Raw genomic sequence first — 26552 nt, forward strand, 5'->3', positions numbered from 1 at the left:
TCCCCGACGTATTCTCAGACTAAATTTCACTTGCATTTGTGATCATTTGCATCGAATGTGCAATATAGTAGAAATGTAGATAAATTATTTTTTGTAATTATTAAAATGACTGAATTCCACTTAACAAGAGATTAACTTATTAAAACCCCCACCAATATAGTAAATGAGTGAAAGCTGTCTAGAACATTTCTGAATCATATTTCAATCGAAAAGAAAAATAAGCATTTATATTTTGCTATAAGAAAATAAAGCCTGTTTTTAGGACCAAAAATGATGAGAATCATGATAGGTACAAATTAAATGTATGCATGAGAATGAGAATTTAAAGATTAAGAAATTATAGAATTTAGAGTTTAAATGTGTCACTAATCCTAATTTATGCAATTTTATAAAATTGAGTCATTACAGTTTCTGTTAGTGAAAACAATGGCTTTTTTTTTTTTTTGCATGTTACCTTTCCATTTTTTGAATAAATTATTTTGGGTTTCATAACTATTTAACCATTTAAATACGGCATAAACATACGGAAGCATGTTTCTGCCATGGGATAAAAAAATTAAAAGGGTAATTGCAACTTTTTATCTCGTATATCTTTATATCTTAATTCTGACACTCTTTCTCACAATTCTGATTTGCAAGATATAAAAAATGTCAGAATTGTAAGATAAAATGTTGCAATTACCTTTTTATTCTGTATCATTTATTCTGTATAAATGTAAAGAGTGTTTTTTTATAATTACAAGAAAAAATTCAGAATTATCCGAATTATGAGAAAAGGCTACAGTTCCTTTCTTTTTTTTCTTTTTTATTCCATGGTGAAACAAGCTTCCGTATAAAAGCCATTAAAGAGTCATAATACATTTTAAATATATATAATGGAGGATGCAACCGGGGCATGTTGTCACAATAGGCAAAAATAAATCCATCCTGACAAATGCAGGATTTAAATGTCCTATCGGTCCTTAAACAGGCTTGATTTGTCCTCTTTTCATGGCTCAGTGTCCGCTCCCGTGTCTAAAGGAAAGATTTGGATTCTCCGTCTCATCGATCCTCGTCCTGTTTTCTTTTCGAGGTTTTTTCACGCATGTTGCACAACCTCAGCGAGGTACTTCAGTAACTGATCAACAGCTAAGAGTCCAAGGGACCGTCGAGGTCAAATAAACCCTGCCATTGTTTGAAATGACTTTGTTTTTTAGCGTTATTTATATATTAACAGCTAGAAATGAGGCTTGTGACTTACTCTGCAGGAGAAATGCGTTTTGTGCTCCACACACACACACACACACACACACACACACACACACACACACACACACACACACACACACACACACAACTCAATCATTTGTACATTCTAAGTGTTTTGAAGGTAATTTAAAGCAGCATTTCTACACATCAGTGTAAATACCATGCAAATGTTGTGATGTAATCGGCACAACCACAAATATGATCTTTGTACAGATGTGAGAATCTGTTGGCAGGTTATTATTATTATTATTATTATTATTATTATTATTGTGAAAGCTCTGATCATTTTTGATATGATGTGTAATAATCACCATACGTACATGAATGTAAAGGCCTTTCCTCTCTGTTCACCTTATGACCTTATTTTATATGCAAAACTATTTTTTCCTGTTTTTAGATCTGATGTTTCATATGAATTATGCTCTTTCATACTGTCCTCTTTTTTTAAACGGGAAGATATTTGACTTTTTTATCCTTTCATTTTGTTATCTTTTTTTAACACGTGAACTAAAGAACACCAGCTTTAGGATACAAATAATATTCAATTTGTATACACTGTTCAGCTGTTTTTATGATTTAGATTTTTTTCAATTGAATTGATCAAATAAAGTTTTGGCTAAATTGTATTGGTTGATTATTTCACAATAATTGAGTTCAAAAATATCAATAACTAAGGTTCCATTAGTTAATGCATTAACTAACAGCGAGTAAAACATTTGTTACGGTATTTATTCATCTTTATTAATGTTAGTTCATAAAACAGTTATTTCATGTTTAAGCTCGGGTCCATTATAAAACTTTTGATTTCAATAAAGTATTTTTGAATGTTGAAATAACATTAATTAAGATTAATAAATGCTTTAGAAGTATTTTAATCGTTAGTTCCTTTCATCTTATGTAGTTAACTCATGCTAACCTTACTGCAAAGTGTTACAAAAAGCAAAAATCTGTAAAAAAATAAAATCTGTAAAAAAAAATATATATATATATTATAATATTAATTATGCATTATTATTATTATTATATGCTAATAATAATAGTATTATTGTTGTTGTCATTATTAGACAAGTACAAATAATATATAAAATATATTATTATTATTATTATTAGTTCATAAAAACAACTATTAATTAATTCATGCCAGCTCAGGTCCATTAAATAATATTAACAGATACAACTTTTGATTTTAATACTGTTGAAATGAACAATAACTAAGATTTAGAAGTATTTTTATTGTTAGTTCATGTTAATTAACAAATGGAACCTTACTGTAAAGTGTTACCAATATATTTGCATTTTATCCTTTTGTCAGTTTCACAGCTCTTTTACTATTTAAATATTGCACAATGACCATTAAATAGTCTATAATGCTTTTTAAATACATAAATGTTATGGAGGATGGATACTGGGGCATGTTGTCACAAAACTTCAACCATCTGCATATTTTTTCCCGACCCGTCCTGACAAGTACTCATCTGTGTAAAAGGTGTGACAACTAGCCCCGGTTACTCTGTGTGTTGTTGTGTGGCTCCTGCAGTCTGAAGCAGATGGTAGAGTCTGAGGGCCAGATGTTGGTTACAAACCCTCACAGCTGGACGGTGTGTAGGACAGCACCCAGAGGAAGCAGAAATACACACCTACAGAGTCAGCGCTTTCTCACTGCAACACAAACACACATCAGACTGGTTTCCATCCACACCTCTGACAGCACACGCAGACTAATGCATGACAATTGATAGTCTTACAAATGATTACAGAAAAGACCCACGTGTGTTGTTTGTACGTAATGAGATCCAGGCCCTTAGTTTATTCATAAGAAGCTCAGAATCATGTGCATGTATACTGCAGTTTAAAATAATGAACATGTTTGTGAAAGAAGTCTCTTCTGCTCACCAAGGCTGCTTTTATTTGATCAAAAATACAGTAAATTTCTATGTGAAAAAAAACAGCTGCTTTCTATGTCAATATATAGTAAAATTTAATTTATTTCAGTAACACTTTACAATAAGGTTGTATTAGTTAACGCTAGTTAATGCATTAGTTAACATGAACTAACAGTGAATAATGCATCTGTTCAGCATTACGTAATCTTTGCTCATGTTAACTTATTCATATACTAATGCATTAGTTAACAATGAGCTATGCCTGTGAATAGCTTTTTTTAATTATACTACATACAGTATATACACACTTATTAAATAAAGCTATTTACAGGCATAGTTCATTGTTAGTTCATGTTAACTAATGCATTAACTAATATTAACTAATACAACCTTATTGTAAAGTGTTACCTTTATTTCTGTGACGCAGCTGTATTTTCAGATGATCTAATAATTTGTTGCTCAAGAAACATTTCTGATTATTATCGATGTTGAAAACGTGATGCATTTTATTTTTCAGGATTCACAGATGAATAGAAAGTTCAAAAGAACAGCATTTATTTGAAATAGAAATTATAAATGTCTTTACTGACACTTTTGATCAATTTAATGCATCTTCTCTGAATAAAGGTATTATTTTTTCTTTAAAGAAAAAAATCGTACTTACTCCAAATTTTGAATGGTATTGTATCACAGTTTTCACAAAAATATTGTGCAGCACAACTGTTTTCAACATTGATAATAATCAGAAATGTTTCTTGAGCAGCAAATCAGCATATTAGAATGATTTCTGAAGATCATGTGACACTGAAGACTGAGTAATGATGCTGAAAATACAGCTTTGATCACAGAAATAAATTACAGTTTAACAGATAATCACATAGAAAACAGCTGTTTTTAAATTGTAATATTATTTAACATTTTTTACTATATTTTTGATCAAATAATTGCAGCCTTGGTGAGCAGAAGAGACTTTTTTGAACAACATTAAACAATTTTGATTATTCCAAACATTTGACAAGTAGGAAAAAAAAAAATCTACTTAATTTAAATTCAATATTTTTTTAACTCAATTTCTACCTGATAAAATAAATATTTTTATGGCAATTTAATTAATTTAGTTCTCCAGGTCTAGAAATTCAAAAAATTCGTTCATATAATCAAGATCCCGATTCTTTAATGAAAACAGCTGTTGAGGAATGTCTTGATTTTATTTGTTTTATCTTCTTCTCCTTGTTCACACCTTCTGAGTATATAGTTGTGTCTCTTTTCTTCTCGATCAGACAGCGCCATCCAGCGGAGCACGAGCCTGTTTATAATATGCGTCGATTTTTCTCAGTTTTACGAGTCATTTACAGTGTATTTACAGTATTGTAGATTTCCTGAATATTTATATTTAACGTCAAAATAAAGGTTAAAGCACGCGTTTCAACGTTTGACAGCTACAACTTTGTGTCCGCATTTTCAGCACTAAATATGTTAGTTTTTACATTTTTTTTAAATGAATCTTTTTCTCACTTTTATTATTTTCTCCCACTTTAATTTATTTTATATATCTAATGCAATGACATTCACACGTCAAGTGTCCAAATACTGTTTGCAGTCACTTTATAATTGATAGAAAACCGCATTAATCTCTATATGTAATCATGCAGACGCATTTTTATGCTGTAATCCAGTAATTAAAGCTTGTTTTTCTGGCTGTAGTTTCAGGTGGAGGCGCTGCGTCGTGACGTCACTGACGCACCGCGAGACCGGCCTGACAAACTCTGACGGAGCGTCGCGCGCAAGGCGGATAAAAGTCTCTATCCATCGGGAACAACGGCAGCAAACGGAGGCTTCGTGATTTTACTTCATCTAACAGAGCTGGAGACGCATTAAAACCGCATTTAAACGCTTTAAAGTGTGTTGTCAAGCGCTGGGATGTTCGGGAATATCAAGAATAAACTTCCTGTTGAGCTTTAGCCGCCTGGAGTTTCACTGAAGGTGCGACTGAGTGAGTGTTTTACCTGGACAATCATCACTCTCCCGCCTCGATAAAGTCTCTTTTATGTGTTTCGCAGTGTTTAAAAGGCTTTATTTGTGCTGTCACGTTACAGATGTGCCTCATGAAGCGGGGATATCTTCTGTGAGGTCTGGATAACCGCTGGAAATCCGCATCTAGTCAGTGAACAGAGTTTGTTATTAATGAATGAATGCTGATTTTACAGGTTTGTTTGAGCTGCTAGCAGCTAATGGGATTTAATTCAGTCTCTGCTGCTCTGAGAGAGTTTAATTTACACCTGTTGTGTTTGTCAAATGCCAATTTGTTTCTGGTTTAATGTTGTATTACTTTCACACAGATTCTGTGAACTTAATCCAGATTAATTAAAACATAAAAGAATACACTTAGCTGGATAATATAACAACTTTAGCTTGATGCGAGTGGATCATTTCACTTCATACATTGATTATAGACTGATTTATTGATTTGTCTCATATTTATAATTCTTACAGAACATTTTTTCCTTATTTTATGGCATAACCTTTCTTTCTTTTTTTAGTAAATTTATCCAAAATCAGGTGGATGCTATGTAATAGGTGCTATTTTATGTTTCTTACCATTTCAAAGTCAACGTGAACTCAAAATCCACTCTTTTTCATTCATAATGTTCCTCCTTTGAATTGACTTTCCTTTTCTACTGACGTCAATTAGGTGACGCAGACTATTGTATAATATATTAACCAACAGATAAATGTTTTACCGAACTTGCATTAAATATTGACTTAAATATTGAGGTTTTAACCTTTTTTGCAGTCAATAAAATACAAATATTCAATGCGTCTCACAATAAATATAAGATCCTAAAATCATGTATAATATATAAAAATGATTAAATAGTTTGTAGGTGATGTATAAGATTGCTTCATGGTCTGAGGACTTTACTGCAGCTGTAGTGAAGGTTTATGTGTTTTCTCATGTGTCTGTATTGTGATTACGACATGATTTTCCTCCTGTAGGATGTTGGTTGGGTTTTGAGGAGCTGTTTGAAGATGAGCGTGACGTCGTGGTTCCTGGTGAGCAGCTCCGGCACGCGCCACCGTTTGCCGCGCGAGATGATCTTTGTGGGCCGAGAGGACTGTGAGCTCATGCTACAGGTCAGACATTAAACACACGCTAAACAGCAAATACAACTGCAGAAATAAATTCTGATGAGAACTAAATTTGAGCTGAATTGAACCGAATAATAATGACATTGTCTTCTTTAGAGCTGATTTATAGCTGAATTTTTCATAATTGATGAAATCTGCAACATTGAATCAACACTGAACTAAATTGAGATGAATGACACTGTTTGATTTCATAATTGATTCATTTTACAGTCAGTTTTGCAAAGCTGCATCAGTTTCATAATTGATGCATTTTACAATAACAGTGTCGTAATTGTTGCAAAGGTTATCAATTATAAAGCAAGTTGAATTTCAGCTCTACAGAAGACAACAGAATCATTATTCAGATCGGTTTTGATTCAACTTGGCTCCAAACTGATGAATATTACAACATCAGCACTGTTATTTTCCTCTTTGTTGCTATAAAGCTGTGTTGTATAAAGCCTTCTAGAAGTAAATGTGACGTGACTTGTTTTGCAGCTGTTGGAGAGCTTTTCTGAACGTTTTTAAATTGCTCTCAGTTAACTGATTCAGGTGATGTGCAGATAGTCGATAGTAACTGATGGGTTTAGAGTACCGATGTGAATGTGTTAGAGACGTTAGTAGCAGCTCTGTTCATGCACACTGATGTGATCAGTTATATTTGCTGCCAAATGAGGCTTTTCTAGTTTTAGTCACTCTCAGACGTGATTATCTGTGATTCACAGGCTTTATTTACTGGTTTTATTCATGTTGCTGCAGAATCTAGCAGTTTATTAAAAAAAAAAAAAAAAAAAAAAATGCTTTGCTAAGTCTTATGTGAGAGTTAAGTCCATTAAACTTTTACTGTGATGCATTTTACTGAAATGCACAGAAGGGTTGTTATAGTAAATTAAAACCATTAAAAATTTGTTTGGTTATCATAGGAAAATGCAACTGTTATAAAATGTTTAAAAAGTATGATCATTATAGTAAACTACAACTTAAACCATTAAAAAATAGGGTTATTATAGTGAACTAAAACTAAACCTTAAAGAAAATGTTTTTTTTTTTTTTGTGATTTATAAATTAAATTTCAACTGAAATAAAATATTAAACTTATTTTACTTCTGCTAATTGCCAAAGCAATATTTCATATTTTCATTTAGTTATAATTGATGTACTAAAATAAAACCTAAAACAGAATTAAAAAAGAATATGTAGACATATTTAAAAAAAAAAAAAAAAATCACAATAAAACTGTTAAAACTTTAAAATTGAAACAAAAACCGGAAATCTAAAAATGAAAAATAATTCAAAATATTAGTAGGAAAACATAAGAAAAAAAAAAAGCACACTGGTGCACAGAAATCTCCCGTTCACTCATATGACACGTGCTTTAAAGTCTGAGCAACAGGAGGATGAAGCTTCAGCAAAAGGTCGTTTTCGGTCTCTTAAACTCAAATCAAACAAACATCCCAGTCTGTTGTTCTGCTGACACTAGAATGCAGCGTTTTGACTCTGTTTATACGGTTCTGTTCATCTGCGGTTAGTTTAGCACGGCCCTCTCACCGCAGCAGTTTGCTCGAGTCAAAAGCCTTGTCCTGTTTATTCATGCATTCTGAATGCGTCCAAACCTCGGCCTCTCCCTCTCCGCTCATGAATCGCATTCCTCACCCGCCGCCAGATCTGGAGTATGTTCAACCACGTCAGAGCAACTCTTTCAAAATGCACTGTCATGGACTCAAAAGCGTTATGCAATGACATGCAGGCGTTGCATGCAACTTAAATGTATAAATACACACTGCACTTTAATTCATATGATGCATGTACAACATGCATGTAAATATTGACAGTAAACGCATAAACACAAGCTTTAATGAAGTCCCACAGTCTCTCAGTGGCTCAGAACAATGCCATCAGCTGATGGCCACTAATGAGGCTGTAAATGAGCGTGGGTCGAGCTGCTTTGATGCATGAAGATTGCTGACTCTGATAATGCTGGGTAATTGTGCCTTCCTGTGGCCACATCTAAATGTTTATCTCCAAGTTTACTGATGGGATTTTCTCCATGGAATAGATGGTTTTCTGCCCTCATACGCTGATGATGATAGTGCTCACACACTTTGGCCGTGGCTCTGCTCTCCAGACGGCGGATAAGAGCTGCAGACAGGCCTTCTGTTCTTTTAAACCTCTCAGTCCTGCTGTGTAAATATCTCAGCAGACATGTTAACACTAAAGATTGCTTTCTGGCCCTTTGTAGCATTTACATTGGATTTGCGTGCGTGTTTGTTTTATGATAAGCTGCTTTCTGTTCTTTGCACCTTCACAGTCTCGCAGTGTGGACAAACAACACGCCGTGATCAACTATGACGCGTCTACAGACAAGCACCTGGTCAAAGACTTGGGCAGCCTCAACGGGGTGAGTTCACTGCGTCATCTGCATGTCTTAAATGTGCTTTTGCCGTTTCTGCATGCACAAATACAAATATTTAAAAAATATTTGAAACCTCTTGCATGCAAGATGTTTAAAATCGCAATGCAACATCAGCATTCATGCCGTCCTCTGCATGTTATACAAGCGCTTCAGCTTATGGATGCACAAATGGAAATATGGATTTTATATAAGGCAGCTCATTTTTGTCCAGTTTTGTGGTTTACAAAATATAAATTAAAATGCATCTCGCGTTGCATGTTTACTCTTTTCAAGTGCTTCAGTTTCTGCATGCACACATTCAAATATGGATTATATATAGGGCTGCTGGATTTGGTTTAAATGCAGTTTTATCAAATAATGTAATGGGAAATACAGTTTTAAAAACATGCATTTCTGCCGTGTGAGAAGTGTAAAATCTGTAAAGTGTAAAAGTATGATTTAGTTTATGCATCCACAAATGCAAATATGGATTTTTATATTGGGCTGCTTGATTTGGTTAAATTTATTCATGTGATTTTGACAAATAGTGTGATTTGAACTACAATTTGAAAATCATCATGCATTGCTGCTGCATAAGAACAACGTTGTAAAATCACATGGTAACAGAAGGTCTTTGTATGTTTTAAAGGCACTGCAGTTTCTGCACGCACAAATTCAGTCGGTTATGGAGTTGCTTGATTTGGTTATTATTGCAGTTTTGATAAATAATGATTGCAAACTACAATATAATAAACACTTTCTCACATTGTTTGCAGAACAAATGTGTAAAACCCTACTATGTGTGAACACTTCAGACTTGCAAACAATGCCTTTTGTCTTCTGATGAAATAGTTTTGCCCTCGGTTAGCTGTTGCATTTAATGCAAACATGCAAATAAAGTGAGCTTTGAGCACTTTGCATTCAACAAAATTAACAAAGTGTGAGGAAAAGGAAGTGATATAACTGAAATAACACCTCTAACGTGCTGAAGTCTTTTTTTATAAAAATGTATACTGAAGAATGTGTTGTGTTAAGTTGCTATTGTATTTATATTGAAATATCAAGCATTTAACATTGAAACCCCCCCCCCTTTTTTTTTTTTTCCCATTGCCAGACCTTCGTGAATGACCTTCGCATTTCTGATCAGATCTACATCACCCTGAATTTATCAGATGTCATTCGCTTTGGATATGATATCCTTCCGAATCAAACAAGTGTGTACGTCCGGTGTGGTTTGACTCAGGCCTTTGCTCAATGCTGAGAGCGAAATCCTCTAACCCTGCAGTGAAAATGAGTAACCTTGCAGAAATACTGTTTGATAAAGAGCAGAAAAGCAGCTTTCTTGTTTATGAGACAGATTTGCCCAGAAGTGTGCTTGAGGACAGTGTTGTGCTCAGCTCGATAGAAACGATGCTACAAGCGATTTGAATGCAGCTCATTGTTGATCTTGAGGTTTTGTCCTGCTGTTGTTTTCTCTGTCTGATCATTATGGGATAGTTTGTGTGCTTGTCCTTGACCGTTCACACATTCACACATATACATCCTGGAGAGAAGCCAACACAAAGTGCCCGAGGAAGCCCTCAAGGTAGATTTGAGTCTTATTTCATATCACTTCTTTTTTTCCTGCCCTTTCATAAAAATATTCTTGCTTATTTTCAATGTTATGTCTACATGCCATTTGTTATTGATAATTAACAAAATATTATTTCATGTTAGCTCAGGCCAGTTAAATATCAAAAAAAATTGTAATTTTTTTTTTAATTAATGTATTTAATGTTGAAATAACTAACCAATTAATAAATGCTATAGAAGTATTTTAATTATTTATTTAACTAGTTAACTAATGTTAACCTAATTTAAGTGTTACCGAAAACATAAGTGTTGCTTATGTTGCATGATTTTTTTTCCGATAAAGTATTTCACCTGTAGTTTAGTAATAATAATAAAAAATTATTTTGACAATTTATTATTATTGTTGTTGTTATTATTTTTCTCTAAGTTATAAATGTATACATTTTTATTATTATTATTAATAATAATAATTATCGTTGTTGTTGTTGTTATTACTATATTAAGTTAAATTATTATTATTTTCTTAAATAATTTATACAATTATTATAAATGTACAAATTTAGGCAAATAATAATAATAATATTATTATTATTAGTTTTCTTCTTCCTCCTCCTTATTATTACTAAAAATAATTAATATGTTCACTGAATTTCAGCATGAAAAATACACCAGTCAACTTCAGCTGGGTCAAGAGACGCCGGAAACCAAGAAACACAGTCAAACAGACGAGAAACGCCGAAACACAGACGCGTTACATGTCAAATCAGATAAAACGGAGGGGAAAATCATCACAGGTAACATGAAGATCCTGTACTTATGAAATACTTAATGTAAGACTATTCAGAGTTTTATAGATCCTGTCAGCCTGAGCTGTGCCAGCCCTTCTTGTTTTTTCTGTAAGCTTTATACTTCAGAATTTGTTTAATGTTCAGCATGCAGGATGAGTGATAATGTCATTGTAATATTTGCATATTTGCTGATTTACTTTACAAGTACTGTTGTTTTGTTCAGGAAGTCTAGTTTGAATATTGCTGGCATTTGAATGTCCGTCACTGTAGTGTTAAAGGGACAGTTCACCCAAAAATGAAAATGTGCTCAGGTCATCCAAGATGTAGGTGACTTTATTCTTCAGTAGAACAGTAAAGAAGATTTTTAGCTTAATCCGTGGTTCTTGGTGAGTCATAAAATAGTCAGTAGCTGCATGTCTTTGAGGAATCATAGGAACACAAAATTAACACCTGTGACTCCTGACGATATGTAGAGGTCTTATGAAGCGAATCGATCGATCTGTGCAAGAAACTGAACATTATTTACGACATTATTACCTGTAATCCAGAGCCTCAGACAAACGAGGAATCTGATTCTTTTCGGTGAACTGGTTCTTTCGGTTTGATTCAATGAACTGGTTCAAATAACCGATTCACCAGTTTATGCAATTATGCAATGACGTCACGTATACGCAACCATTTTATTAAAGCACCTAATAATATGAAACTTGGATGTTTGAATAAACTAGTCTTAATTAATTCAGCGTTTTCCATAAACCATGAGAAACCATCAAAACTTTAACTTCGCCCCTTCGTTCCCTCTGTTCCTCATTTCCAGTCTGCACTGAGAGAACCTAAAAGTTTAAGGCAACCAGCTTCAGGACATGTTTGAGTTCTCAGAAATCTACTGAAGCTGGTTGCCTTCAACTATTAAGTTTTCTCAACTTTAGATTTTTTTTACAGTGTGAGTGACTGTCAGGCGCCTGAAAGTGAGTTTTGATTGAGTAACTTGTAGATCTGTGCTGCTCAAGCCACAGACTGATTCAGTCCAATATGGCAACCTGGCTTACTAAAAAGAATCAGTTCAAAAGAATGATTCGTTCGTGAACCGGACATCAATCCGAACTGTTTCCCTGAGGCTCTGGATTACAGCTAATAGTAGTGCTGGGCGATAAATCGATAATGATAATTATCGCAATATAATTTTTCTCAATAAAACCATATGAAGAGTTCGATATAATGTTTATGTGCCAAATGCGCCATGAATTAAATGAGTAATGGACTATAATTACAGTATTTTTGTGATTTAAGTTATAGCATGTGCATTTAGCCTAATGTTTTTAGACTACTGTTTTTCATACAAATACCTAAAAACCATATAGTTATCTTTTTACCGTGGTATTGAGGTGTGCTATATGTGTCGTTTTAAGTGTTTATCATGATTTAAATGCATGCTGCTATGGAAGACCAATGATTAATTAAAAAAGCTCACCATATAAAAATGAGGTTGCTACAATTTTTACAGATGTTACTGATTTTGATGATAAACATAAATTTACATTTGCATCCTAACTCAAGCTACTAACGTTACTATTATCAAATGTGCAAAAAAAAAAATATTATTATTATTATCAGGCAACACAAACCTGTTTCTTGATTTGAAACAATATCACATGCAGAACACTCGGATACTAAGAAATTAATGATATTTATTTTAAGGAAAATTAATGGTCTAGTTTCTACAACTTTCACTTTGGAGCAAAATTCTGGCTTTAAACTTAGAAAAAAGAAATAAAGTTTTGACATTTGTCATGATAATTATCAATATCGATTGATATAAAAAAAAATATCGTAAAAAATTATCACTTATGGTGATAATTATTTTGGCCATATTGCCCAACCCTAGCTAATAGTGCTAGAAATAATATTCAGTTTCATAATCATAATCATAGTTTCATAAGACCTGAATATATCATCAGGAGCCACGGGGATTAATTTTGTTTTACCTGTATGTGCTTTTTTTGACTCTCAAAGCTGACTTACATCATATGAATCACCAAGGACTATAGTTTCAGCTGAAAATCTTCTTTACTGTTCTACTGAAGAAAAAGGTCACCTACATCTTAGATTGGCCTGAGGATGAGTAAATTAACAGCACGGTTTAACTTTTGGGTGAACTGTCCCTTTAAGACCCAGGGACTGTTTGATTTGCAGGTTTTTGCGATTAATCGGTTGAGGTTGGCATTGCTCTGCTGCAGGTGCTGTGATGGGATTACTGTTAAACCCTGTTAAACGAGCGTCAGGCTCTCCCTGCTGATCTGTTTGGACTTGTTTACTTCACATGTGTGTCTTCATGTGCTCAAGAGCTTGCGAAGTCAATCAGCACCATTACTAGTGCTCATACTGAGGGTTAGTGAGGTGATCAAACTCTAAAAACCTCAAATCGTCAGAGAACAGCGGCTCACAGAGAGACATTTGTTTGGCGCTCTTAAAGAGGGATAGTGTTGCTCATGGGAAAATGAGGTGTTTCACGGTTAAATGAACTGGAAGGCCTGAATCATCCGGTGAAAACAGACTCTGAACCTGTTTGTAGATGATGTGAATTTAACAAACAGAAAACTTTCCAAACTCTTGTTCATGAGGAAACTGCTGGTTGTTCGTGGGTTGCAGTGTTATTTTAGTTGTTTTGCAGTGTTATTGGTAATATTGAGTTATTTAATATTTTATTTTCTATGTAATTTCTAGTAGTTTTTCTATATAGTTTTAATTTTAATTTGCAGTGTTTGTCAGTATTTTAGCTAATATTTTTCTATTTCTGTTTTCAATTTGAATTAAGTCTTTTTTTGTTCTACATTTGTCATTTTTTATTTTTTTTGTCTATTTTTATTCGAGTTAAACTAAATTAATATGAGAAACGTTGCCTTGGCAACTAGCTGAAATCAAATATTTTATTTCAGTAACAAAATTTTATATAAAAAAAAATATGGATATACATCCATCCAGTACCGATTTCCCCCCCCCCCCCCATGGTTTTCATTTAAGTTTGATTTAATTGATTATAATAACACTATTGAGTTGATGAAAAGGTCAATCATTTTTAATTAAAGACAGTCAAAATAAAACGCTTAGTAAAAATAAAAGATGAAATATTTTGATTACTGTACCTGCATGTCATGTGACCATTAACCGACCTCAGAAAACCGTAAATATATGTTAAATATTTAAAATGTTGTTAAATTATTGCAACATTAACTTAAAATCTCAGGGATAATATTTCAGTTGACAAAAAAAGTTTGGAAATCCTTGGCGTAGTAGATAAACCATATATTTTTTTTTTTAAATAAATAAATGTAGTTTACTCCTACATCTTTTGAAGCTTTAAAACGCATGCATTTTGGATTTTTATTTCTATGATTTTTATTAATCTATTATTAAATAAAACAATTTTTTTATTATTTTGTATAGTTTTTCTATTTGTTTTTTCTATTTTAATTTATTTTAATAGGTTTTTTGTTTCTTTTTCTAAAATAAGTCACCAGTTAATTTCATTAGTTTAGGCTAAAATCTTTAAATTAAGGTTAAAACTTTCAAATCTCAAGGATAATATTTCAGCTATCAAAAGTTTGTAAATACCAGCGTAGTAGATAAACATGTTAAAAAAAAAAATGGTATACAGTTTACACAAAATAAAAAATGTTAAGCTTTAATATGCATGTGTTTTTAGATTGAGCTAAAAGTCAACAGTAAAAGCTCTCAGAACGACTTTATGAGAAAGTTTCTGTCCTGATCTTCCTGTGGTTTCTGACCTGGTCCTGCCCAACTGACTCATGGGATTGAATCATGTTTTAGCACTTTTTTCCTACTTGTTGTCAGTGAAGCTCTTACCCCAGTTTTAATGCTCAAGTTTCTTTACACTGTAGTCAGAAACTGTTGCACACGGTTGTCTTTGACCCTCCTAGTGTTTAACTGTTTGTGTCTGTGCTGCTAAATGACACACAAATGACACAAGAGTGCAACATGTGAACATTGTTCTCTTTGTTGATATTAAACAGTATTGCTGTGACAACAGTGTCCATGCTGCGGCTTGCTTTAACCAGCGTGACGGGTTATCTCTGACAGACAGTAGCTGTAGATTAGAGCAGATCGCTCTGATTGGGTGGAGTCGACACTGTAGCGCCGCTGCCAGTCTGCTATTTGTTAAATTACTGTTGTTTTTCCAAGGGCTTCAGGCCAGACGTGCATAATGTGCATGAAAGTTTTGCCAACCATTTCATTTGGTTTTAAATTAAGCTGTTGTGCTTCTGGCACTGACATGAGTAGGGTTTAAAAATTGTTTGGTTCTTTTTCAACATAGCCAGTGAATGGAGGTTTGTTTGGTTGTTTATTTGATTTTTATTTATTTATTAGTTTTTTTATATACTGTATGTGTATATATATACTGTATATATATATATTTATTTATTTCCTCAAATAAGCAATGTCAACTTTTTATTTTATTAAGTTTTATTCTAGTTTATTGATTTTTAATTTCTTTTGTTTTTATATTTTTATTTTAATAGCAATTTATTCTTTTTATTTTGTCCTTATTTCTAAAATATCACCAGTTAATTTTTATTAATGTATTTTTATGATTTATTTTGATTCCTCTAATCTAGTTTTTATTATTCATTTTGTTATGGTTCTTATTGAACAATTTTTATGATTTTTATTAATTGTATGATTTTTATTCATCCAATATTAAATTATTTTTTACATTTTGTATATTTTTCTATTTGAATTATTTATTTTTATAGTTGTTATTGTTTTAAAAGTAATGTTAGGTTAATGTTATGATGATCAGGTTTCATTTTGTTTTTTACTTTGTATTTTTATTTATCTAGTTATACATTGATTTTTAATTAAATTTTATCATTTTGTATAGTTTATTTTTCTTTTTTGTAAAATAAGTAATCTCATCAGTTCATTTATTTATTTATTTATTTTCATGATTTCTATTTATTTAGCATTACAATGATTTTTTAAATAGTTTTATTACTAGTACTTCTACTAGTATTATTATTAATAATTATTTTAGAAATAATGTCATCAGTTGTACTGTATTAATGGAAAGTGTCTTTTTTTTTTGCAATTTTGAGCAGCAGCAGCATTAATAGCAGAAGTTGTTGTGGTTTCTTCAAACTCCTCCTTTTCCCTCGTTTCATTACAGATCCGTCCGTGTCCAGACCCACTCCTCTCTACGGTCAGCCGTCCTGGTGGGGTGAGGATGATGAACATAAGGGTCAGCGCTGTGATCCGAGCGTTCATGCACATCACACAGGTCAGAAACACAGACTCCTGAACCATCAAACCCAAGATTTACAGAGTTTCGGTACTAAAAATGAGTTTCCAGATGCTTTTTGAAGTGTATTAAATGTGTGGATAGGAATGCAACTGCGGTGTGAACTAAGAAGAGAAAAATCCCTTTGTTCGGTGATCCTGAGGAATCCGGTACTAAACTCCTCGCTGGCGTGAGCTTTAAAACACGTCAGACTAGCGAGTTCAGCCTCGTGATGGATTAGCGGCCGTCTTAGTCCAATGAGAAGGTCATTGTGTTTCTCCTCCGGTCTTAAGTACTTCTCAGAGTTTTCTTCAGATTAACGGGTGACCATAGAAACTTTTGTTCCATTTCAGATGTTTTGAAATCTTAGTTTAGTTCTTTGTTTCAATGTTAAGCACAAACAGGAGTCACCTTTGGTTAACATTAGGTTTAATATTATCTGGGCTAGATGTCAATGTTTTTAATACTGGATATTATTATACACTGATGTTTTCACTTCTCATCTTCGTCTCCTCTTTGGCGTTTACTAATCAGCCATGATATGATAATCGATAAATCTCATCTATGTTAATCTCAGCTTTGTACTCAAACTCAGATTGAAAGAGTTTTATTGGTTTTTATTTCTGTTGCGTCGTGCTGAATAACGCCACCTATAGTGAAAGTTGCTTTATGCACCGGTGAAACTGTGCACGTTGCACCTGGTTTGGACGAGGTATAAGATCGACCTGAAATACTTGGCCTTACTAAGGTTTTCTCACAGCAGGAGTGCAGTAGGTAATCTTTAGTAAGTTAATTAGCTGCTCTTCTGTATGTCACACGCTCACCTGCCTCAAGACGCATCTTAATGGATTTAGTTAGTAGTGATGGTACTTTCAGAAATACTGATTCTGTGAAGCTTGGAAAACTTTGCGATTCTTTTGTTTCAAGCCAGTGGTGTAAAATAAGTAGTGTCACCAGCTCATGTAATGTTGTTGTTGTTGATGGCATGTTTGTATAGTAAATGGAATACGTAGCTAACTAAGTATAATAGTAGTTTTACTTAGTATTTGGCCTGATTAACCAAACCTTCCATAAAACACAAAACAAGCCCAAAAAATTAATTACAAAAACAAAATTTATAGACATTTCATACTTAATGGTATTTGAAGATTGAATTTTAATAGATTACACTTTCAGGACAATATTTGCAATTGGTTTTAAAAAGGTAGGGTTGTTAACTTGTTACTGTTAACTAAAGCTAAAATCATGAACATTTTTGTTAATTAAAATGAATGTTAACTGCAATAAAATTAAATAATTTAAAAAAAATCTTATTTTATTTCAGTTAGATGCCAAGACAATATACCATATTTTTTTTAGTTTAAGTTGATGTACTAAATTAACTAAAACTAAAACTTAAATAAAAAAATATATATATATATATATATATATATATATATATTACACACACAAATAAAACATAACATAAGAAAATGACAAAATCTTATAACAATCTTATAACATTAAATAAAAATGGAAAATATAAAAAATAAGGTAACACATTGTAATAATGTACATTATGCATTATATCTTTTCATGAAAATATTTAACCAAAGTTAAAATTAATTATTATATTTGCATAATTCTTACATATGAAACATCGTTACATCATATAATTTAATGAAATACACTTTTTAAAGGTATAATAATGAATATGTAAGTAAATGAAATGTATTGTATGTAAGTGTGGTTTATTCATGAGATCATACAATGCATTATAATGTGCATTTATGAGGCGTAATTAATGCATTAATACTTTTATAATGCATTATATATATATATATATAATATAATATAATATAATATAATATAATATAATATATATATATATATATATATATATATATATACATACATATACAGTGGGTACGGAAAGTATTCAGACCCCCTTAAATTTTTCACTCTTTGTTATATTGCAGCCATTTGCTAAAATCATTTAAGTTTTTTTTTTTTTTCCTCATTAATGTAAACACAGCACCCCATATTGACAGAAAAACACAGAATTGTTGACATTTTTGCAGATTTTTAAAAAGAAAAACTGAAATATCACATGGTCCTAAGTATTCAGACCCTTTGCTCAGTATTTAGTAGAAGCACCCTTTTGATCTAATACAGCCATGAGTCTTTTTGGGAAAGATGCAACAAGTTTTTCACACCTGGATTTGGGGATCCTCTGCCATTCCTCCTTGCAGATCCTCTCCAGTTCTGTCAGGTTGGATGGTAAACGTTGGTGGACAGCCATTTTTAGGTCTCTCCAGAGATGCTCAATTGGGTTTAAGTCAGGGCTCTGGCTGGGCCATTCAAGAACAGTCACGGAGTTGTTGTGAAGCCACTCCTTCGTTATTTTAGCTGTGTGCTTAGGGTCATTGTCTTGTTGGAAGGTAAACCTTGGCCCAGTCTGAGGTCCTGAGCACTCTGGAGAAGGTTTTCGTCCAGGATATCCCTGTACTTGGCCGCATTCATCTTTCCCTCGATTGCAACCAGTCGTCCTGTCCCTGCAGCTGAAAAACACCCCACAGCATGATGCTGCCACCACCATGCTTCACTGTTGGGACTGTATTGGACAGGTGATGAGCAGTGCCTGGTTTTCTCCACACATACCGCTTAGAATTAAGGCCAAAAGTTCTATCTTGGTCTCATCAGACCAGAGAATCTTATTCAGGTGTTTTTAGCAAACTCCATGCGGGCTTTCATGTGTCTTGCACTGAGGAGAGGCTTCCGTCGGGCCACTCTGCCATAAAGCCCCGACTGGTGGAGGGCTGCAGTGATGGTTGACTTTCTACAACTTTCTCCCATCTCCCGACTGCATCTCTGGAGCTCAGCCACAGTGATCTTTGGGTTCTTCTTTACCTCTCACCAAGGCTCTTCTCCCCGATAGCTCAGTTTGGCGGACGGCCAGCTCTAGGAAGGGTTCTGGTCGTCCCAAACGTCTTCCATTTAAGGATTATGGAGGCCACTGTGCTCTTAGGAACCTTAAGTGCAGCAGAAATTTTTTGTAACCTTGGCCAGATCTGTGCCTTGCCACAATTCTGTCTCTGAGCTCTTCAGGCAGTTCCTTTGACCTCATGATTCTCATTTGCTCTGACATGCACTGTGAGCTGTAAGGTCTTATATAGACAGGTGTGTGGCTTTCCTAATCAAGTCCAATCAGTATAATCAAACACAGCTGGACTCAAATGAAGGTGTAGAACCATCTCAAGGATGATCAGAAGAAATGGACAGCACCTGAGTTAAATATATGAGTGTCACAGCAAAGGGTCTGAATACTTAGGACCATGTGATATTTCAGTTTTTCTTTTTTAATAAATCTGCAAAAATGTCAACAATTCTGTGTTTTTCTGTCAATATGGGGTGCTGTGTGTACATTAATGAGGGAAAAAAAATGAACTTAAATGATTTTAGCAAATGGCTGCAATATAACAAAGAGTGAAAAATTTAAGGGGGTCTGAATACTTTCCGTACCCACTGTATATATATATATATATAATGGCTCTGAGTGTTACTAAAAATAATTCTAATTAAAAACTATAAAAGATACTTGAATAACACTGGTAAAAGGTGTCATTATTCATGTTCGGACTGAATTTTCATTGCAGTTACATCTTGAAACACATGCAGTGATTCAAACAGTGAATCATTTTGTGAAGAAGTTGATTCAGAGTGTTGAAATGCACCGTTTCTCCCATTACTGTTAGTTTATATTAACAGTCATTACTGCTGATGTCTCTTCACAGAAAACCACACGGATGGTACCAAACGTGAGCTCAGCGTTTCTCCAGATGAACTTCACGATGGCCAGAGCAAATCCGGTTACTCTTACCGCAAGGAACCAAGTTACTTTGAGATCCCCACAAAGGAGATCCATTCAAAGCCTAAAACTGCTTCCCAGGAAGTCCAAGAGATTCCCACAAAAGACACGGACCATAAACCCCCTGCCACTCCTCCGGTGGTTCAGGGCCATGCCTCCTTCACCATCGAGTTTGACGACCAAACCCCTGGAAAGATGAAGATCAAGGACCACGTCAGCAAGCTCTCCATCCGCCAACGAAACCCCAGAAACCCCACCAAGGAGTCGATAGCCAGGCTCACGGAGGTGATGTCGGTGGAGAACAAAGTGGCTGATTGGTTGGTTCAGAGTGACGCCACTATGATGAAGAGTCTAGAAGAGCAGTCTGGGTCAGACGAGCTCTTGAACAAGACCTTCAAAGGTAAAAGACAACAGAGAACCGTTTTTATATAGCTGGAGAGGCTATCTGGAAAAAATAAATGATAAAATGCTTCTTTTTCTCTTCATTTAAGCCTTCTGTGCACACTGTAAATTTAGCTTTTTGAAGATGTTTTTCTTTAATTCTAAGCATTTTGCTTGGATATCTATAGTTGAACCGGCTTTGTTCCTGCTATTCACCTCTATAGTGTTGTTGAAGATAAATATTACTAAATTTGGTAAAATCTGTATAGTGTATTCCTGTAAATTTGACAAAATTTGCAGCACAACATGATAGTTTCTATTAAAACATAAATGAAATTAAGTGATGGGATACAGTTTTATTTTAGTATGGTTAATATACTATTATAGTTTTAATATTCATATTTTATTAATAATATTTAATACTATTAATTAATAAATAAATAAATTTTTACATTCTCATTTAAAATGTAAAGTTTTAGTAATTGTGTTTTTGTAAAAAAATGACAAAAAAATTGAATTACTAAAACTTTAAAATCAAAATGAACATGGAAAACTAATATACTTTTTTTTTTTTTTTTTTTTTCATATTAATTTTAGTTAAATTTTAAGTGTTTTTTTTTTTTTTTTTTTTTGCCTTTTCAAATATATTTTAAAATAAATTTATATCGTTTTTATTCATTTTTAGTTATTTTAGTGCTTCAGATTAAACTAAACGAAAATGAGAAACGATGCCTTGCCAACTATAGCTGAAATAAAATTGAAAATGTTTTAATTAACAATAATAACCCTGTTGGGATGTTTTACTAATATAATAATTTATTTCTGGTCTGACAGTTTCAACTCTGTGAGCTTGTTTCTAGGCGAAAAGTTTTCAAATATATCTGGAGGTTAAATGTTGATGTGTAACTTTTTTTATTTCTAGATGCGCACCTTCATGAAGACACTGATTTTGAAGAACCGGATGAAACCCAAATGATTCAGTCACATAAGATCAATCAACAACCTGAGGGAGAAGATTACCCAACTAACTACACTTCAAAAAGCCAAGGCAAACCGGATCCCCAGCAAGCATTTGTGATTGAGTTTTTTGACGATGCACAACGGAAAAAGCGCTCTCAGTCGTTCACCAATAACATGTCTTCTCCCGACTTCCAGTCTGCTCTAAAAAGCAAATTAGACAAACGGAAAGGTGGAGAACGGTCAACATCATCCGCACATAATCCACCCACACAGCAGTTCACGATTCCCCTCAAAGGTTCAGATGGTCCTCAGCGGGCCGGATCCTTCAGACGGGAGAAGAGCGAAGTCCGTATGAGCACCTCTGACTTCAGCTCCCGCTCTTCGCCTAAAACTTACGGCAGCGTCGGCCGGAGATCCAAACTGTCGCAGGACTTTGCTGCAGAGTTGCTTAGGGTGTCGAAACCCAGTCCTGCCCCCACATGGGACGTTAACTCGACTTGGGTGAAGACCTTGTCTTCTAATGCTGGATCCTCTGTGACACATCAGAGTTTTCCTACTACGTCTCATACAGTGAATCAGTCAATCAAATCTCCCTCTGCACCCAAGGAAGACAACAGTACAGAGGTCAAACCTTTGGTTCCCAAGCAGCAGGAAGAGGAGGACAGTTTAAGTGATGCAGGTACCTACACCGTTGAAGCCGAAAGTCCAGACAAAGAGGTTGTGGAGGCACGGAGCTTGATCGATCAGGTACTTGACATCAGATTCAAACAGCTAAAGAGACCACAAACACATTGTGTTATTAGCAAGCATTGTTTCATTTCTGTTATTCAGATTATTTCAGTCGCTTCCCTAGTATTTTATCACAATTCAAGTTCTCTTTGAATAGTGGTCGACCGATATATCGGCCGATATTTGGCATTTTTACATTTGCATTGGCCATTTCATTTTTGTTCAGTTTGGCGGATGTACGCTATAAACCCTAATGCTAGTATTTTATCACAATTCAAGTTCTCTTTGAATGGTGGTCAACCGATATATCAGCCGATATTTGTCATTTTTTTAATTATCAACATTCATTTTAATTTTTTTTCTGTTTGCCTGATTATGCAGTGTAAATCCTAACGGTAGTATTTTATCACATTTCAAGTATGTTTTGAATAGTGATTGACCGATATATCAGCTGATATTTGGCATTTTCTAATATCGGCATCCATTGACCATTAATTTTTTTTCCCTGTTTGACTGATATGCACTGTAAACCCTAACATTCATATTTTATAATATCGGCCAGTATTTGGCTTTTTTTCTTCTTTTTTATATAAATATCGGCATCTGTCTTTTTTCTGCTTGGCTGATATGTTGGAAGCAGAATTTATATTTTGACATGGCACGGGACTTTTATTTAAACTTATTGTATGCTGACAGGAGAGTTGTTCTGCCATGTAAATAAATCTCTTTATTTTACAGATTTTATTTTTTATTATTTATTATTATTTTTTTCATATTAATTCATTTTCAAATGATATAATTTAGTAGATTATTGTATAAATATAAATTGAATTTTTGGAAATTGTTGTGCATGTCTTTTTTGCTATCTTAAGTGTTGTGATATCATATAAATCAGCTTGATATCCCCATCGACCACTTGCTAAATATCGGTATCACTTTCAAAAAATTCATATCGATCGACCACTACTTTTGAATAATTTAACCAGTCAAGAGTCAAGGAGTTCCAGTCAGTTGGGAATAGACATATTCATGCATGCTTTATCATTAACAGGTGTTTGGTGTTGGTGACAACAGCCAAACCTCAGCAGCAGCAACAGTTAAGCCTATAGTTGGTGACACTGAGGGTCACGATAGTCTTCTACTCAGTGAGAATAGCTCAGGCCCAAAATTGGGTCAGTACTCAACAGACCTTAGTGACACAGCCAAGGGTCCTGTACAGGTAAACTCACTCCGGCTCATGGGCATCGGTTAATCTTTCTGTCAATCACCGCAATCTACGCATTTTTCAGTGTGATTTGGATCTTTCTTGGGGATCTTCTCAAAGCTGTTTTGATGGCTTGATGTCTTTTGGTTCTTTCCTGCTTTTGGATGATTTTGGATGGGTGATTTTAATTATTAAAGGGCCTGATCTCTCTTTGTGGTTGAGATATTTTCATTTGGTGTATATAAAGAGATACTCAAACTGTAAATTCAAAGAAAATCTATGTATTCATTATCATTATCAGATTCAGTATGATTCAGTATCATTATTTAATAATACATTTAATATTTACTAAGGTTTCTGGAACATTCAGACAGTAAATTCAAGGACCAAAAAAAAATATTTAAAGTTATTATTGGCACACAATCAAGCCTAACAAGTTTACAAGAAAAATTTAAATTATTTCTATGTGCTAATTATATCACACTAATTTGCAAATTTCTTTTTAACAGTGAACTTCATAAGACTATTAATAAATATTTTAATATTAATTCAGATATTTACAGATGTTTCTGGTTAGATCTAGACAATCTTTACTTTAAAATTTTATATAGTACATTTCATACATGGTCTTTTACATAAAATAAGTTAAGAAATAAAGAAAAAAGCAAATTCTTTTAAATAAAACAAATCAAAGAAATTTAAAATAATAAAAAAAATATTTTATTGTTAGATTGAGTGTATCTACAATGATTTTAATCAGTATTTTCACAAAAAACAGATAAAGTGAAAATATCTCAACTTCAAAAAAATCATGAGCACTTTAAAGAGCTATGATGTAGTAAGAGTTTGCATTTAATTAGTTTCCTCTTTTCTACAGATACAGTCGATGACGCCCGGAGGCACTAGGTGGGTTTCTCGCTGGGCCAGTTTGGCTGACACCTATTCAGACTCTGGTCCTGCTTCAGGACTCTTTGATATCCCAACACAGGTTGATCTTTCTGCCGGAGGTATGGAAACTTTGCATGGTTCAGTAGTTCTCTTGGCTTTTGTCTATGCTAGCACATTTCATTTATCCTATTTGTTTTTTTTTTAAGCTGGTGAAAGGATCATCCACCAGGTTATGCTTAACCGAAGTGCTGACTACTCAGAAACAAGCCAAAGCAGCAGAACAAGACGAGTTCTGCCTCAGGTTCCTTTGAAGGAGAAAATCGAGACACCACCGCCAGCAATACTCATTCAAACGGATTCTTACCTGTCCGGAGTGGAGAAGAGTTTGCAAGTTCAGAAGCAAAAGTGGGATCCGCAGAAACTGAGCGTCCAAGATGATCTGGATCCGGACAGCCTGAGCGATGCCAGCAAATCCGATGATGGCTCTGTGGTTGAGCAATGCAGGAAGACTCCTGATTCGACCCAGAAGATGTGGAACCGGTCTATGAAGACCAGTCAAGAAGAGGCAAAAGACCAGGATTCGACTCCTAAGTTTTTCACAGCAACTTTAACACGATTGCATGGCAAACTTAGCAAGAGCGACTGTTCACCACCCAACATCGATCAACCAGATGACTCTATTGGTGGAGACAATTTAGTGTCCATTGTTAGACAAGAAAGTTATACCAAAGAAAAGGCCAGCGACAACATCCACTTGTCCAGATTGCCTCAGATATCTAGTCAACCCTCTAGCAAAGATGCTTTTAAAGGTATAAGCAATCAAGACACTCAATCTTACCTCAAAGACACTGAGGACGTTCTAGCATCTCTGGAAGCAAAGCTTCTGGAGCAACAGCAGCAGAAAGACAACAACAGTCGCTCCCATATGGAGGACTCCTTCTCGGGAGAATCGGACACTTCTAGTACAATCAGTGGGAAAAACGCTTTAGTTTCCGTGCCTAAGAAGCCAGTGGTCCTCAGAGGACTTTTAAGAGGTTCCAGAGAGCCTAAGACTTCTGGTGATCCATCTTGCCAATCCGGGATAAAGGACAGCAATGGCAAGGTAGATCCAAGCAAGCGTTTTCAACTCCGTCGCAACCTTAGTTCTCAAGACTTTGGGCCTGATCTTCAAAGTCCCACCCCACGGCACTGGCCAGACGCCGTCTCCGACCAAGAATCAAGTTCCCTACCTTACAAAAAGTACACTGTTCCTCTTCAGAAGGAAGGTACTAGCAAATCCAAAGTACACAATGTTCTAGCTCGCTCCAATAGCCTCTCCGCTCCGAAACCGACAAGGGCTTCGATGCTTCGCCGTGCACGTTTGGGTGAAGCCTCTGACAACGAAGGCACAGAAACCGATCGGACGTCTCAAAACTCCGACGTCAACCCCTCGGCAAACATTCGAGGTGCTCAGGAAAGCAAGAAGCTTTCTCGATTGGACATTTTGGCTCTTCCCAGGAAAAGGACGGGCTCCTTCAACACGCCTAGTGATACAGAGTCTTCCACGAGCCGGACAGGATTTTCAAACCGTAGCACCGAGTCAAGCAGCTCCGTGCGGAAAGCTTCAGTCCCGGATCCCAAGGCTCTTCTGCGGAAGGTTTCGAACGCCGCGAACAGACAGCCGATCATCCGCGGACGCTCAAGCAGTGCCAAATACGCCAGCAGCACTTCCAGTGAGTATCATGTTTCTGAGTTTGCTTGTAAGATCTGCAGAAGTTTGGTCAGAGGTTAGTCAAACATTCCAGGATGATTATTTTGGCTTTGCATCCATTTATCAGAGTGATGAGCTTCTAAAACAACAAAAGTATGTTTCTGATATAAAATACAGTTCTTTCACTGTCTCTGAATGATTCCTCCTGCAGTCATTGACTTGATTTGTGTGCATTAGTTTGTTTCACACAACTGGGCCAATGACCGACTTCAACTAACAAGACCATGTAATTAGTCTCCAATTTTACTAATATTTGAAGTTCCAGATAACCGGATTACCATACTAAAAACTTAACAGGTATATTGTGAAAATGAAAGTAATTTATTGTAATTTTGTCTAACGGGATTTAGGGCTGGGCCATATGGCAAAAAAAAAAAAAAATTTATATATATATTTTTATTCAAACCATGATCTTTCGATTGGAAAAAAAACAAAATCGTGGCAAAATATTACATTCGAATTAATCAAAATTGGGAAATTTGTCC

General features: G+C 34.5%; 1 protein-coding gene across 1 annotated transcript in view; it reads left to right on the forward strand.

Moving 5' to 3' along the window:
* The first annotated feature begins 4854 nt into the window (after positions 1–4854).
* The window catches only part of cep170ba (centrosomal protein 170Ba), a 28444-nt gene continuing 6746 nt past the window's right edge, over positions 4855–26552 (forward strand). The window contains exons 1-13 of the mRNA XM_058749977.1: positions 4855–5124; positions 5228–5338; positions 6129–6266; positions 8569–8658; positions 9767–9845; positions 10179–10237; positions 10880–11018; positions 16198–16308; positions 20082–20555; positions 21459–22243; positions 23277–23444; positions 24307–24436; positions 24524–26029. Coding sequence (XP_058605960.1) covers positions 5324–5338; positions 6129–6266; positions 8569–8658; positions 9767–9845; positions 10179–10237; positions 10880–11018; positions 16198–16308; positions 20082–20555; positions 21459–22243; positions 23277–23444; positions 24307–24436; positions 24524–26029 — 3694 coding nt within the window. The 5' untranslated portion in view covers positions 4855–5124; positions 5228–5323. The remainder of the gene's footprint in view (positions 5125–5227; positions 5339–6128; positions 6267–8568; positions 8659–9766; positions 9846–10178; positions 10238–10879; positions 11019–16197; positions 16309–20081; positions 20556–21458; positions 22244–23276; positions 23445–24306; positions 24437–24523; positions 26030–26552) is intronic.

The sequence above is a fragment of the Onychostoma macrolepis genome, chromosome 17 (assembly GCF_012432095.1).
Source record: "Onychostoma macrolepis isolate SWU-2019 chromosome 17, ASM1243209v1, whole genome shotgun sequence".
Lineage (NCBI taxonomy): Eukaryota > Metazoa > Chordata > Actinopteri > Cypriniformes > Cyprinidae > Onychostoma > Onychostoma macrolepis.